This window comes from Protopterus annectens, chromosome 7.part0 (assembly GCF_019279795.1).
Source record: "Protopterus annectens isolate FY-2018-M chromosome 7.part0, PAN1.0, whole genome shotgun sequence".
Lineage (NCBI taxonomy): Eukaryota > Metazoa > Chordata > Ceratodontiformes > Protopteridae > Protopterus > Protopterus annectens.
In genome coordinates, this window is record NC_056739.1 from 252,558,427 (window position 1) to 252,576,209 (window position 17,783).

At 38.2% G+C, this 17,783-nt stretch overlaps 1 protein-coding gene across 1 annotated transcript in view; it reads left to right on the forward strand.

Annotated features, from left to right (window-relative positions):
* Positions 1-17,783, forward strand: part of LOC122805943 (extracellular calcium-sensing receptor-like) — a 125,726-nt gene that overhangs the window by 60,794 nt on the left and 47,149 nt on the right. The window contains exon 4 of the mRNA XM_044076188.1: positions 9,981-10,667. Coding sequence (XP_043932123.1) covers positions 9,981-10,667 — 687 coding nt within the window. The remainder of the gene's footprint in view (positions 1-9,980; positions 10,668-17,783) is intronic.

A 17,783-nucleotide genomic window follows, 5' to 3' on the forward strand; every position in this document is an offset into this window, starting at 1 on the left:
AATTTCAGTATTCCGAAATCACAAAGCAGAATAGTCACATTTCCGAAACCGGCAGAAGAGTGAAATTCAAAACACCGAAGCACGGATATTTTGAATTTCTGCTTCTGGTGGTACGGAATATGGATGTTTGGGCTTAATTTTGGTAAGTATGTCTGTGTAAGTAGGTTGGTTAGGGGTTTAGTGTGTGTAAGTGTATGTTGTGACTGCTATGTGTGTGTTTGAGAGACTGTAAGATGTGTGCATGAGTTTAGTTTGTGTTACTGTTTGTGCGATCTCGGAGTTAGAATATATAAGTAGGGAGGGTATGGTGGGTGCAGGGGGCTTGCCGCCCTGCTTATATGTAGTTTAGATTAGTTTGTTTGATTGTGGGGGGAGTTTTGTGTATGTTTGTGTGTACTGTATGTGTAGCATGGGTACGGGATTTTGAATTTCGCGGTTGTGTGTTTCCGAGTTTGTGAGTTGTGGTTGAGTTTTCGGCTTTGTGATTTCAGAATACTGAAATTCGAGATTTCAGTATTTCGAAATTACAAAGTGGACACACACACACACACACACACACACACACACATATATATATATATATATATATATATATATATATATATATATATATATATATATATATACACACACACACACACACACACACACACATATATATATATATATACACACACACACACACACACACACACACATATATATATATATATATATATATATATATGTATACACACACACACACACACACACACACACACACACACACACACACACACACACACACACACATACCAATTGCAAATTATCCATACCTTGTAGATAAGAGAATATTCTTAGAAATGGCAATCTAGGGCTTTTTATATGTATGCCCCGATATTTAGTCATTCAACCTCCATATTATGAGACCCAATAAAGTAAATCTCTACATTTCAAACAATTACCAAGTTTGTATATGGGGTATGGAAAGACACTGGGTTAACAGAATTATGTGGCAAAACTGGGTCTGTTCAAATATTTTTTCATAATTCTCATCTGAACATAACTTATTAATAAGTATTATGTGGCAGAAGATTTATTATCACAGATGACTGCTTTTCAGATCTTGAGACATTGCTCTTTAATCTTCAGGTCTTATATTAATTTGCTCCCCAGTCCTAATGTCTTCCCTTTTTAATGTGTGTGGATTTCAAAGATATTTTAATGGACCTTCTAAAGGAAATTTTGCTAGGTTATTGTGGATATTATGTGGGATGCATCTGAATATTTTCTGCATGCCAAGCATCACACTTGAGTGAATGGGCTCTGGAGGACATGAAATAAAGGACTGGAAATACTACTGGGTAAAAAGCGATGATGATGTTGACATTCTTTGGAAGCTTTTTCCTTGTAATGAACTGGTTTGTTATAGCAGATGATATGGGAAGAGAGATAAACTATTTTAATTTCAAAGCAGATGTGGCACTTCATGAGACGGGACAGTACTATGGCCTGCACTCTTCAAGTTTATAGCAATTTAACACGCAAATTCAAGTTCATTTTAGGTGCCAATAAATTTGTAACCTCTTGAACCCCATAACCGAGAAAGTAGCGTCGGAGTCCTGGAACGCTGAATTACTGGGGAGCTTATTTTGTCACAATATATAACAGCATCAGCCGACCATATGAATACATTTCATTCAGGAGCACTGCTCAAAATACTCTTTCAACATATTTCATTGCAGATGATTTTCATCAGATGCAATATCCAGCTTTAGCAGAATGAGTCTCAAACAGCATTACACATACACATTAAATAGGAGGAAAAATGAAGCATTCACAATTAAAAACTGTATCTACATTGAAATGATATTTAGAAAAATGTTCCTCAGTGAAATGTATTCATGTTGTTGGCTGGCGGTAGATTATTTCTTGTTTTTTTTTTGTTTTTTTTGTTTTTTTTGTTCATTTTCATGTGTACATGTTTTGATGTTAACAGTATAGTACAGAGTGAATACTTTGGATTTTCAAGCTTTATAACTTTACTTTTTAATATAAAACTACAGTTCCCAGTTATGGAGTTCAAGAGGTTACGAATTTATTGGCACCTAAAATGAACTTGAATTTATGTGTGTAACAGGTAACAGAAAATACACCTCTGGGATCACTTCATTGGCTCTTCTTAACAGAGGCTCAGTTAATAAATCAATGGGGTGGCAAAAGCTGACACACTCTGGCTAGGCTTATAAATGCCCTCGGGCAGATAGCCTAGTACCTACATATGAACCTATAAAACCTCTGTCTTGCAAGAGACTCTAACTCACCTTCCTGTGCTGTCAAAAGATATTCAGATAGTTGTGTCCCTCCTTTTCTCAAAAATTGTTGGCAATCACATATATGAAGCTAAAATAGGGGAAGGCATGGAGCACAATTGATTTGCTAGCTGTGCTTTGCAAGACTATTATATCTCTAACCATAAAACGTCTAGCAGATTATTATAACTGTCTTTTCTTGTACCAAATGGCATTTAATAAGATACATTGGCCCTATTTAGGTTTTACCATGTAAAGTTTGCCGGATGTTTTCCTCACTCTTATATAAGTGTAATGTCAGGATCCCAGTGCTAAACTGCATCTTGATTCTTTTTGTATGTGCATTATCTGAATCACAAGGGCATCACAAGGGGTTTTGACTTGTTGCAAGCATATTTATTTTGGCAATTGAACCTTTAGTGGTTGCCTTAAGGCCTTCATTAAAATTCTTAACATCTCAATCTGCAGATGAGGAGTGAGGAGGACAACCTCGATCAGATCCTTTGATTATTTAATTAATTTCTAATAAAACGCTGAGATTACCATTCCATGGGCTCAGTTTATTTTTTTCATTTCGACCTGATTGCTTTCAAAGAGTATTTTTGTCAAATTCCAGTCCGTAAAACGCAGGTATTACACAGTGAAAAAGCAGGTAGTGAGACACATTCTTTATCAAGTATAGGAGATTATCCTATTTGTTGTTGTCTTTTATAGATTGAGATCAACGCAGTCAAAAACAGTCAAGTACTGGGGGCATAGCTCTCTTGAAAAACTATCAAGTTAAAAGGGATTGGCTATGTGGTATTACTGTATATTCTATAAAAAAGCAGCAGCAGCTCTCATAAAATAGGTGAAAAATAAAGGGTCTCGCGGGTATTTTGTCAGTGACTTGAAAAAGCCTGTTGACACATTTGGGATAGTCCAGAGTTTTATACTCACAAAGAAAGACATCACTTAGTAATTTACTTGAAATTTTAACACATTAATCCAAAAGGTGTGTAAAAAAAAAAAATAGCAAACCTGAAACACACGCACATCATGTACTGTCGTAGGACTATTTAATACAGACAAAACGACTCAGCACTTTGGCCTGTCTTATGAATGAGACTTCATTAAACTCTAAAAAAATAAATAAATAAAAATAAATTAAATGGTCTCATTTAATTATTACAAAATCTCATGATAAAACACAATACGAGTTTATCATGTCAAATAACTTAAATGAAATAAGTAGCAATACAAACTACAAATGTATATTTATTTTAATTTCTTCTAAAGTATAAATGAAAGACAAACCATTCAACTTGTAGAAAACTGCTCATTAATAAAAATATATATTTAAGATTAAAAATAATCAGTATTAGTGAGAGATGAGCATAAACTGGAACACTTGGACAGAGAAATCAGATCATTAACAACATTAAGGGTAACGTGTTATTCCAAAAATACAAGGTAGACTATCTGAATATTTTCAACAAAGTGGAGAAACAGTGTAGTCTTGTTAAGGATTGGGAGGAATGGAAATTGCAAAGGGACAGTGGAGAAATCAACATATCCTGCTCTTCAGGTTCTGAAAGAAGATACAATAGCATACAGGAAATCTCCACTGGGAGCACTAGAACAGCTCTAGTGGTAGAAATCCAAGAATCACTTTTTTTGGAACCTTTAACACATGCAAGTCAGAAAGGCTAGTAAATCAAACCACAAACATTGACAACTATTTCAGAAAGAATAACTCAGTGAGAAAGAGAATGCGAGACACACAAGCTTAGGAGAGCCAGGGGGAAATAATAGACCAAAGCATTTGCACAGTTGAAAAAGACACAGAAGGTGATTATTTTACTGACTTTATTCATTGCTTCAATAACATCACACTTTCTGAGTCTCATTTTAAGTTTTTCAGTAAGTATTTACATTCATCCTAGACAGTAGAGTTAACTTTGCAACACTCTTATTAGACTGAAACTTTTTTCCCGTAAGTTCAGTTTGAGATTACTGCACCAAAGTAAGAATAGTTCTTACAATTTCTCTGCCAAAACATTCACTAGGAAGAGCAGATACAACCAGCCCCAACATACTGTCACGGAATGATGTTGTGTGGAAGACATCAGGAGAATTTTAAATAAGAAGAGACATTTTTTTGCATAATTTATCCAAAGAATAAAACAGTTGTAATTTGATTTGAAATTGGACTTCTCAATGCAGGTGATGAATCCCAGTAAGGGTGGGGGAGTTGTATTAAAGGATGGCTTTGATCTGACTGGACCATTTTCAGTGAAGGCCCAAGGCAAAACTTGCAGTAATGTTTTATAATACAGGATGAATTTGTGTTTCTGCCCATTAAGAAACCATATATCCCAGCTATCTTTGGTATCTCAAAATACATAAGGATGCTTTGGACCTCCGTTATGACCAGTTATGACAGTGGGTGGGTCAAAGACAGAACAATTTGCTGTATATCTTGAGAGGAAACTAAAGATTTTTTTTTATGAGTAACAAATACATTTTAAAGGATTTATTGTACTTTTTGAAAAAAATCTAATATCTTACCTTATGATGATAATGCTATGTTTGTTACAATTGATGTTGCAAAGTTATTTATAGTAATCCCACATTCAACAAGATTAAAATGCTTTTACAATATTATTAGTGTTTTTAAGATGTTGACAAACACAGAGGTGAGTGATCTTCATAATTTCAATGAGATTGTTTAAGTAACATTTTTTTTTCTTTTTTGAGGGTGAAAACTTCTTGTTTCAGGTATTATGAAATAAGTTTAAAACAGTCACATTTTAGAAGGGGTAATTTCTAAAGGATCCCTGGAGGCATGCTTACAATTTTCCCTGAGTGTTTTCTTCCAATTTAAATCATATACTAATCCATCCCAAAGCTGTATCCAAAAATCCTGCTAACTACTGCAGTGTACTATACAGTACTAACATATATAAGGTGATACATATTCACTTTTTATTAAAGTTCAAAATTACAAACTGTGAGAACTAATTGTGGAAAAATACTGAAGTTCAACATATTTTGTATTCTGTATATAAAGGGTTAAGCAGAAAAATAATCACTGCGTGCAAACTGAAATGTTCTGGAAAATGTTGATCACTGAGGAATGCAGAAGTTAATCTTAAACTGCTGATAAGAAAGTTAATGGTAGAAAAACTGTGGTACTGGCTGGGGTGAAAACAAAAAATCAAACAAAGCAGAACTCAAAGTACAAGTAGCCAGACTGTGGCATACTACTATCATGTAGCAGGTCTCCATGATGTAAAATAAAGCTGTTTACTTGCTTTACAGAACTTACTTGTGTTCTCTTCCAGAATATGTTAGAAAGTAAAATCTTTAAAACATAACTGTGATTGGAATTTTGTCTAAAATTTAAGGGACTAGTCAGGGAGGGAGAAAATTTTTTTTCTAGTATATATATAAGGTAATAGATTAAGGTGGGGTTTCCCCAGGCACAGAAATGGCTGGAGGAAAGCAAATGAGAGACATAGGGAACAAAATTTGAAAAAAGGTGTGGGTAATTCAGTGAAGAAAGAGTACTTTGTTTCAAAAAAAAGGGAGATAATGAAACTTCCACGGTCAGTCACCAGAATCCCTCTCGCCCCCCCCATCCAGTATTGACTTATGCAGCGGAAGGATTAGGAGAGAAGGCACGAAGGAGAGGAACCCGCTGATGATGGAAGTGGCAATCCTCAAGCAATCAGATGACAAAACCGTAGACATTATCTACATCGCGTCACAACACAATTTTGATGAGACTTTTACAGTTAGTGAAGATGGAGGTTTAATGTTATAGTAGATGCATTTACTAAGTGGGTTGAGATGCTCAAACAGTGGCTAAAAAAAGGCAAGTTAACAAAACTCATAGCTGAGACACATCAGTCTTACTAATATAAGGTGATGCATATTCACTTTTTATTACAGTTCAAAATTACAAACTGTGAGAAACTAATCTTACAAATATACAAAATATATAATTATGTACCCTCATTATTATTCTGCATAGTATTTTTGTCATGTTATTGAATGTTATTTAATACAAAGCTTTTCTCTGTGTGTCACTACTTAAAAGTTGGACAATCCTGGTCAATAGATGGGAATAAATAAAAAAAATAAAGCTTTAGCTACATACACTGGGAACATAAATAACACATCATATAACAGAGCCCCTATCAGTAATTAATCCCTGTTAACATAACGGAATATTCCTTTGTTGAAATTTACCATCAATGCAGACTGTTTCCCTTATCACAGGTACTGTAATTAGCCATGAAACAAATAAAACATGACAAAAAAGCATACTTTCACACATGCCAACAAAAACACCAAAACAGCACCCAAAAGTTTTGGAAATGTATAAATAACCTTCTAATCCCAGAGAAATCCTCAACCCCAACTCTCATAACCAACAATGCTATTGAGTGCATACCAACACAATTTAACACTCACTTCCATCACTTCAGTATTCTCCCTCATAAACAACCACAATACATCTTTAACTGTACCCTCCCATACAGCTCCTAATATCAATTTGTTTTATATTAGATCCATTCAAACCAACTTCATAAAAAAATCTTCTAATTAAACTAAAACCCAGCTCACTTGCTGCTGATCACCTCCCAAATGAATTTCTGAGAATAGCTATTGCCACCATTTTCTACCTAATATCCATTCTAATAAATCAGTCTATTTTTGAACAGTATATACCTTTACTCTGGAAAATGTCACATATAACCACACTACACAAAGGCAGTACCTCCACCACCATCTCCAACTAATGACCCATTGCCATACTCTCCCCATTAGCGAAGATTCTAGAAAAATGCATCCATCAACTCCTCAACCATGTACTTAAGAACAATCTTTTATCCAGTGCGCAGCATTGCTTCCAACCCAAACACAGTACCAACACTGCTCTACTTAGATTCACCAATTCTATTAACTTCCTCAAAAATGAAGGTCAGCTTGTCTCATTTTCCTTGATATGTCCAAAGCTTTTGATACTGTATCACATAAACTTCTTTTAAATAAGCTTGCTGAATTTAACCTCAGCCCAGTGTTCCTCAACTGGTTTCATAACTACCTTTCCAACCGACAGCAAGCTACCAAATGGGATATCAAACTTTCCACCCTACTCCCAATTTCCGGTAGAGTACCCCAAAGATCTATCCTCAGGCCCCTTCTCTTTATCCTATTTACTAATATCCTCTCAACATCTACTCTATTAGCCTGAATTTTTCAGTATGCTGATGATACCTCTTTTATCTGTTTCAACTTCACTGTTCAGGAACTTCAAGTTAAAACACTAAAACCTCTACAAGACATAGAAACCTACCCGACAAATCTCCTGTTGATACTCAACCCTAACAAAACTAAGTTGATGGCCTTCAGCTTCAATAGCCCTCCCCTCTTCTCCATCTACTCCACTAATGGCACACAAATTGAGCCTGTCAATCAAACTAAACTTCTAGGAGTAACTATAGATGACTGTTTAAAATTTGATAAACACATATCCCTGACAATTAAAAAAGTCCACTGCAAACTTGGCTCTCACTACAGGGTAAAACCTTTTCTTTCCAGCTGTGCTAGACTAGCCACATCCAGATCCCACCTACTATCTACCCTCCTTTACTGCTCCCAAATCTTTAGCAACCTGTGCAAATCAGATTTAAAAAAAACTTGAAAGCTGTTATAAGATAGCAAAATTTGTCAACAACCAACCCGAGAAATCCCAACACTGTCTCACCCTCCACCAACTCAAATGGATTGGGCTACCTAGCATATTATCACTCAGCCAATTAACCACTGTACACAGTACAATCCATAAACCCAGCCCTCTCAGATGTACTCCAACAGAATAACACAAGATCCCTATAATCATCCTACAAATAAATTCTAAAAGTAACTAAATCCAACAACTTCTGTGGACACTCCCTCTACTCACATAAAATTGCCAAAATCTGGAACACACTCTCCCAACACATCCTGAAAAACCCAGACAGTCACAAGTTCAAATCAGCACTAAAATAATACTTTGCTAAACACTGATGTTGCTCTTGTACAGACCCAGGATCATTTCTTCACTGTCTGCCGCCACCTATTCTACCTTCATAAACATCTACTCTCTTCCCTTCCCCCCACTTACCAACAAATTTCCCTTATTTTCTGTCCTAGGTAACAAACCCAAAGAATAAAAAAAAAATTTGCTTGTGGTTATCTGTGATCCTTGTGAATCTACTGTTCTTGGGCTTGTGATGTTCTTTTATGTAGGCAACTGCAACTGTATTTTTCTTCATGTATTTGTGTACTGTGATGCTCTACATGTACTTTACTTTTATATTTTATTGTTGCAACTTTATCTTTTGTATGCTCTATTTTAACTTGCTGGAGCTTTTCGCCCCAGGTCTCTGCTGAAAACGGGCTGCATGGCCCAATCAGACTACCTGTTCAGCAAATGTAAATAAATAAATATATTAGATAAGCCCCTACTCCTGCTTACCTCTGTGTAACCTGTCCAAAAGACAGTGAATCTTATTGTGTTGTACAACTAAACTCCTAGCCTCCCTTCCACAAAGCTTCTCAATTAAAGTAAGTGATTTACAGAAATATCTGCTTAAGCATCTGATTTGCTCTTCACTCAAATTGTACAAGGTGTTACATGACATAAATGCTGGGTAAATGTGTATAGTTTTACCAACACCTCTGTGGGTGAGCTCTGTAAACAATGCAGATTGACCAAGGTGTATCATGCCACTATGTAATGGGTATAACAAACAAAGTGATTCCATAGACTGCCTTTCTAGTCTCTAGAACCAGTCATTCCTCTTTAAGATTTTTCCTTTGCTATAAAGACCAAAAGCAAGAGCTTAGTGGTATTACAGATGCCCCTTCCTTATGCCTTCTGCTTCCTCTACTACTCACATTTGATAAACATCAGCACAGGCACTGACTGGTATCTCTATGCCACTTTCACTGATGAGCTCCTCTGGTAGAATGAGGTACAAGGCATCAAGGGAAAAAGTGATCATCAGTGACTGATTTTCCATGGCTCATACACCACCATATCTTGCCTTTTATAAAGCAAACTCCTATTTACTGCTGCTGTAATCCCAGCCAAAAGTGTTAGGAAATACTACTATGTCTGACTCATTGTGTTATATAATTTGATGTGACTGGACTGCACTTCTTAATGCTGGTCTTCTGTTTCATATATTTTATGTTTACCCCAACTAATAAATGGTAAGTTAAAGATAACTACATTTTGAAAAAAGGCAAAAATGTATGAAAAAGCAATACAATGGGAAAAACTGTAGTACAAAAATAGCAGCATGCTTTAAAATATGCCATATTGAGGAGTATTTACTACAGATTTGGTATAACTGCAAAATAAGAGTAAGATTTTTTTTTTTAGAAATATGGTATAAACTGCTTTGTCTTAGCTATTTTAAGAAAACATGGATATTAAACAAAATCTTGTGCCTTAAATCACAGTGATAGTACAGTACAGGTTTCTTTTTTGACACTTCTTGGGTTCACTTTACTACAATGTTGTAATGCTGAATATATCAGGAATATATTATAAAGAATAAACTGAGCAATCTTTGTTTCATTTATACTACTTGTAATAACCTGGTACATGTTTTTAGCTATAATATGAACTGTTTCATTTAACTGTAGGTCAGCCATGGTGCTGGACTTCCATTGCTTAGTGACAAGGTCCAGTTTCCATCATTTGTTCGCACTGTTGTGAATACCTACTCACAGCCTTTAGGTCATGCTGAATTTACTAAACACTTTGGCTGGACCTGGGTAGGAATAATTTACGGAGATAATGATTTTAGTGTTCAAGGAAGTCAGCAACTGAAGGAAGCATTACGTAAGGCTCATGTCTGTGTGGCATTTTATGAAGTCCTTCCAACAGACCTTACAAAGAAAAGAATTCTTTCTCTTGTGGAAACAATCACACAGTCATCAGCCACTGTTGTCATAATTTATGCCTATGCACCAGAGGTAGCTCTCCTTATGGAAGAAATAACTGTACAAAACATATCAGGAAAAGTTTGGATAGCACCTACAAGTTGGATAACTGATTCTATTCTTTCAAAAAAAGAACTCTGGAAGACATTAAATGGCACAATTGGATTGACTTCACAAAGTGGAGAAATTCCAGGATTTAAAGACTTCCTTTCCCATATTCATCCTTCAAAATATCCGCATGATATTTATATGAAAGCATTCTGGGAGGCTGCATTCCACTGCAGGTGGAAAAACAATGAAACTGTTAGACTCATAGAAACAGATGACAAAATGCCAGATATAACATTCTGTACTGGAAAAGAGAAACTGGATACACTGGAGCAGACTGTATACCCTACTGATAATTTCAGATATACCTATACTATGTTAAATGCAGTGTACTCACTGGCTCATGCATTACATAACCTGCAGACATGTCATCAAAACGAAGGACCATTCAATAACAGGACATGTGCAGACAAGACACATTTTCAGCCATGGCAGGTGCATTATCATTGCTTATTTGCTTTGTAAAACTATTGACTATTACTATAAGAAAAGGCCAGCTTAATTCTGAGCTGATTCACTATGACAAAAGCAGGGCGGCAACATATACCAGGTATAAATAGAATCTCAGGTAACAGTAGACCAACGAGGCAGACTGGTACAGTACTTGAAGGCCAACTATCATTCCTTATAGAGAATGAAATGTGTCCACTGCTAATTCAATACAAATTTAATGCTAATGGTCAATGCTGGCCACAAAGATTTAGTCAGGAACAGACGGGCATTGTAAGTTGGGGGAACATATGCATCTCAGCCTATAAACACATACAACACACACAGACACAGACAGACAGACACACACACACACACACACACACACACACACACACACACACACACACACACACACACACACACACACCACTGATGCCTTATTAGGTGCAACTTGTATCAGATGGCCCTTGTATAAATTCTGTGAAGTAGTCACTATTAAACGTCAACTGTGATTCAGATATTATCTACTATATGTAAGTACAAAATACTTAAACATACATACATGACAGTGTGGTAGTCAAAAATGTGCATTATGTAACATTTCTGTGAGGGGTGGGTATGTGTTTTCTTATCAATGTAGGCCTAAGAATTTATGGGAAAATAAAAATCCAGGCCTCCCATATGGTGACAGTGGCAGCAGCTAACACTATTTCTCATTTCCACTGGCTTCTATGATGGCTGCCAAAAGCTAATCTCTGCAGGAATAATAGACCCTAGGCACAAGAAAATGTAGGGTACAGAGCCAGTGGGAAGATGAATTTGTCATCAGGTGAGTCCGCAAATTCACAACAAAAAGTCAGTTGGCATCCTGTGCAAAACATTAAAATAATACCTGTTTATGGTAGGTATAACTCAATAAGAGCTAATACTCTTCTAGTATAATAGGAGGTTTTCAGTTTAATCAGTGACATGTAAACAAGGTCCCTGTACAATGATATCTGCAAGCAAAATATGCTGAACAAGATAACTAGAAATGATGCCATAATAATCAAAATGGCCAGTCATATTTAGACATCTCTATTCAAGCAAATTATAAGATGTATACTGACAGTACCATGAATACATGCACAGATTGATTTTTCAGCCCTTGTTGCCTACTGATCATCAGCCCCTTCCTAGCTAATTGAACCATTTATTCCCCATCACTGTGGTGAGAGTTAACCAGGAGAGAACATCATCAACACAGCTATTAAAGGCAGTTCAGGTTTTTGGGCCTATTGAGCCCTACCACCTCACTTGTGTTCAGTGACTGTTAGTGGGATTTGCTGTAGGAGTCAGTCTCATACCCCTCTTCACTTTCTGGATAGAGTAAACCTATAGTAAACTTGAATATGCCATTAACTTGAGATAAAGGACATCTAAACAATTATTTGTTGAACAATCTTAATTTCAACAGGGGATAGCAGATGTATTGCAGGCCCGGATATACTCTACATTACTGAGCTAAACACATTGTATGTTTGAGACTGTTATTCACTTGTACTGTAGCTGTTTTGATAGATATGCATTTACTTTGCCTTCATGGTAAACAAAGGCCAGGATTCAGTAAACTCCGTGTAGGAATAGCATTATTCCTACATGGAGTGAATGGTGTCCACGTCCGCATCTCTCCCTCAGCAGCGCACCTTACATATTAATGAAGGCGCACTACTGAGACTGAGCCATGTACACGGATACTGAATCAGTGCAGGGGGGCATGTTGCAGTAGTGCTCACAGATCTGTAACACACCCCCTACTCTGTCAAAGTGCCATACTGCACTTTACATTCCTTTCGGTGTCTGCAGACACTGAAAAAGGGATTGTAAATGGTATGCAATGCTGGGGGTGTATTACAGGAACTGTAACACACCTCCTGCATTGTCAAAATGCAGTACGGCACTTTACAATCCCTTCAGTGTCTGCTGACACTGAAAAGAGGATTACAAATGGAATGGAATGCATTATGAAAGTGCCGTACGGTACTTTACAGTAAAATAGTGTCCTCGGACACATACCTCTCAACCCTTAGAGCAAGAAATCTGGACAAAGCCATTACTAAAAGTCAGGCAAAAGCCCAGGAAATATTGACATTTCCTTAAATATTGTTCTTACAAACTTAGCAAGTTGATAGAATGACAAGTTTTGCATTACCATGGATTATCATGAAGAGTATGTGGCCTGCAACTAGCATGCTGACATTTTATATATTGAGAGATATATATTTAAAATTATTGTATTATTTTTTTTCCTTTTATATTTGAAGTTTAAGCGTAGCTGAGCGGGTTTGCATGCCACGTCGCTTTACTCAGCAGTGCATAAACTTCTTGTAAGAGCTATATACAAATTTATAGCTGAAATCTTCAATCGTGAGTTAGATTATTGGTTAGACTTTTAGCTTTGCGTACAGTAATTCACAGTTTGAATATCATGAGAGGCCATTCAGCTTTTACATGGAAAAGCATTGTGAAATTATTTTTATTTAATAATGTAGTAATTGATCTTTGTTAACCAGTAGTGTAGCTGGTCTAAAATTCCCATGTCAGTGGATATATGATGTGAAATTCCCCTTGTAATCACAAGTGTCCCATACAGGATAGTCACACCCCAAGGTAATGTAATGAAATCACATAGGGGGACATCATGTAAAATAAATTATATATACTTAATAATATGTCAGTAATGATTCATTAATATGCAATTTTGAAATTTTTTTAAATGAAAACTGAGCAATGCTTAGCAGTGCTGAGCTGGTTTGAGCATTGCTTAGAAATTTAATTGTAAGTAGCATTCAGCTAAGCTAAGTGGATGTGTGCACCACTAAGCACTGCTCAGACAGAGTTGGATGTATGACTGAGCAAGATCGAGGGCAGACTGGTGCACCTCAAGGGGCAGCCTGCCCCTGTTGTCCAGCCCCCAGCACAGCCACCTTTGGGGCCATGAAGGGGCAGTGGTGACTGCTCATGGGTGGGGACCTCGGTCCCACTGTTTCCATCTGGGGGCACATGGGACTACGATTCCCAACCACCTGCCCAAGGTGTTTACCCCCCCTCATGTGTCATATACCACCCCTGTCTGCTGTCTTGTCTGTCTGCAAAAGCAACCTATCCTACACAACTTACCTCCCCAAATGTACCTACAACCTTTCCCCAAAATCCCAATCTCACCTTAAAAAAAATAAGGGGGCATCTGTACTCCCCCCAAAAATCACATCCTGTACATAGCTCTCCATTTTGCCCCATATACTCTGACATCAATCAATTTACTCCTGAATTACTCAACCAATGTATGTCAACCACACCCCTCCCTGTGTGGTGTGAGGCTCTAAATTGTCCAGATTATTCACAACTGTTGCTGCAGAAGAAATGGAGAGCTCTGGTTCTTTTCTACACCTGTCCTGCACATGTCTAGCTGTCTTTCATAATGTTTTTCCCCCTGCTTGCCCCATTTCACCACTTTCCTATCACCTCTTTTTCCTAGTAGGTTTTTGGATATAGCGTGGGTTTAAGTGGGAATAAGTGGCACTAAGTGAAGCTAAGGGAACCTAAGCATCTCTTAGCATCACAATGCACTGCACAAACCTGTTTAAAACTGCTTAGAACTGTTTTAATCACTCTATCTCCGTCAGCCCCTGTTCTGCCCAGCAACAAAATAACCATCCCTGGCATATCTCAAACCCAGGACCTTATGCACTATAGCCACAGCAACATTACCACTACACCAGGTGATCTGTGGGAATTTGTAATGCTTTTTTAAACATATCATGCATTACAGTCATTAAACATTAGGGGAAAAAAGATATCACTACAAAATACTGAACCCAGGACCCTGTGCATCACAGTGAAAACAACATACCACTACACCAAATGAGCTGTGGGAATTTGTAATGCTTTTTCAAACATATCATGCATTACAGTCATTTAGAATTAGGGAAAAAAGACAAAGCTGAAGAGTTATGAATGCAGGACCTTCTGAACTACAGTCGCTGCAACACACCACTACACCAAATCAGCTCCGGGAAATTATTGATGCACATATCTCTGAACCTCTTGGTGCAAGAAATCTGGATGAAGACTGACAAAAAAACACCTTCTGTGTTAGCCTGTACTTCAGAAAAGTAGATACCAAACATGAGAGGACCCAGGACTGAACCCTGTGGTACTCCACTTGTCACTGGTCTGAAGTCGGATTTGGAGTCTTCTACTTTCACGGTGTGGGTTCTGTCAATGAGCCAGTTGGAAACTCATCTTGTGACATGGGGATTTATACCTAGTTTAGTGAGTTTATCTATAATTCCAAAGAGGGGGATGGTGTCAAAAGCCTTGGCGAGATCTAGATTGGCTGTGTGAATCACCTTACCCTCATCTACGGCTTTGGTGACTGCTTCAAAGAAGTCTATCAGGGTTAGGAGACATGATCTTCCTTTTACAAACCTGAACTGGGTGGGATCCAGAGTTTGGAGATTACCAATGTCTTTGTGTATAAGATCCATGATGATACATTACATGGCCTTGCAGACCAGGCTTGTTAGGCTAATGGGGCGGTAGTTCCCAGGGTCCTGCTTTGTTGGGTGGGATAACCATCACTGTGCGTCATTCAGTGTGCACAAAGCCTGCGGTGTGGCTAAGATTGAACATGGTGCTTAGGTGGGGTGTCAGTTAATTCTGCAGTTCATGTAGAACACAGCCTGGCATGTTGTCCTGGCTTTGGAGATTGTGGTTTTTACCTGTGCAGCCATGATTACAGGAACTTTGCATTCTTCTGGTATAGAGATGGGCCCTTTAGGGGTTGAGAGGGGGATAAAGTTAGCACTGAACCTATCTGCCAGGATGTTGGCATTATCAGTTGGTTCTGTATATTTAGTGCCATTGTGCTATAACTCAGAGCAGATCTGAGTGTTGCCATTGAGATTCTTGACATAGCTATAGAATGCTTTGTGGTTGTCTTTAGAATCAGTGGCAATTTTGTTTCGTAACAAACTTTGGAGGATTTTATGAGGGATCTCAGCTTCTTACTGAGGCTGACCAGGGAGTTCCTCCAATCAGGGGATTGTACTCTTTTTTGCAACAGTTTCTTTCTTCTGTTATAGAGTTTGTTTATGACAGAGGACCACCCAATTGGCTTCCTTTTTTTGAAGGATAGCATCTTGGTTCTGTTAGGGATAGCATAATCCATGCACTCATGTAAGTGCTTCTAAAGTGCATTTGTGTAGGATTCAGCAGTTGTACCTCTAATGTCCATCTGCATGGATGTCATGAAGTTTGCCACTTCTGTCTTAAGAAGCATGATGTTGGCTTTGGAGAATTTTTTTTACGGTGGTTTTCCTAAGGGGGGGGCGGGATGTGGATGTCTAGGGTGATTAGCTTGTGGTCGGATCTGACCAATGAGGAATTGACCTCTGGTGTGGAACACCAGTCGCCCATGTTGGTAATGACCATGTCTAGGATATTGCTGCCCCTGGTGGGGGTGTGGATTATTTGATCCAAGGCATTGAAATTTATGAATTCCAGAAAACGTGCAAAAGAGTTGGTACATGAGTAGTTTTCCCAGTTAATGGTGGGTAGTTGAAATCGCCCATTATTAGGCTGTTGGGTTGTACCTTAATATTTTCCAGTGTATCAAGAAATGAGGAGTGGGAATCCTGGGGCATGGTGGGGGGATCTGTAGCAAGTTACAGTTTGGATTGCAGTCTTGCCCAGAGTAAGTTGCACTTGGATAATCTCGGATGCATTATGCTAGGCAGCTAGCCTGGAGATGTGGATATCCTTAATGAATATGGACATGCCTCCACCTTTAGTGTTTTGGTCCAGGTTAGGTGGCCAAAAGGTGTGGTATGAATTATAATCTGGTAATGCAAGGGTGCTCTCCGAAGCCTTGAAGCAGGTCTCTGTCACTGCACAGATGTCGATGTTCTCGATTTTAAGGAGTGCCTCGAGTGAATGCATTTAGATGTTTAGACTTCTAGCATTACCCTCATATTTTGTTTGGTTGTACCTGTTAAGGTGGTGAATTTGTCATTTGAACATTGCCTAAAAAGGCACTATAGGTGTGGCAAGAGTCTTAGCCAGTATCTGGAATCCCAACAGCGACAGGTGCAGGCCATCTCTGGCAAAGCATCATGGTCTGTTGATGATGTCATCCCAGGTAGACAGATACTGGATCCCCTTAAAATGACACCAGAAGCTTAGCCAATTGTTGAAGTCAATCATTTTGTCCTTGTACTGCGGTATCATTCTGGGTGATGGCAGGATGCTACTTAGGGCTAGGGTCATACCTGCCAGGGCTACAAGATTAGAGAGCCCCTCCATGTCTCTTTTCATGCAGTCCAGGGAGGTACATCTCAGGTCATTCACACCAGCATGGACAATGACAGAGTCATATTTGTACTTGTTGTGGAGTGACCTGAGTGTGTGCATTATGTGGCAGATCCTGGCACCTGACAGGTAGCTTGACAGTAACTTTCTCCTTGTTTAGCCTGGTGAGTGGAACATGAGTGTGCCTAACTATATAATCACCTATGACTAGAGTGTTGGGTGCATTGGTATGCCTTATGGGCTGTGGTTGAGTGACACACTGAGTTTGTGGGCTATGTGTCATTTGGGTTGTGTTGGGGGGTGGAGGTTGCTTGCGTTTCTGCTTTGGAGGTCTCTGTTGCTTGAGCAGATTTTTATTGAGAGCCTCTGTGAATGTAGATGTGTGTTTCATGTTTCTGTGTGTGTGTTTTGGTGGTGTAGGTTTTGGTGGTGTAGGTTTTGAGGGACTATGTGATGAGTGTGGTGTGGTGCAAGTGTTTACCTTCTCCTCTTGACTGTCTAGTCCAGTCCTGGGTGAAGAGAGCTTTGCTTCCAGTTTGGCTATATAAGTGCATCTCTCACAAGTTGTAGTGTTGGGTAGTAGGAGGAGAGGGTTGTCTGCGTACATGAGGC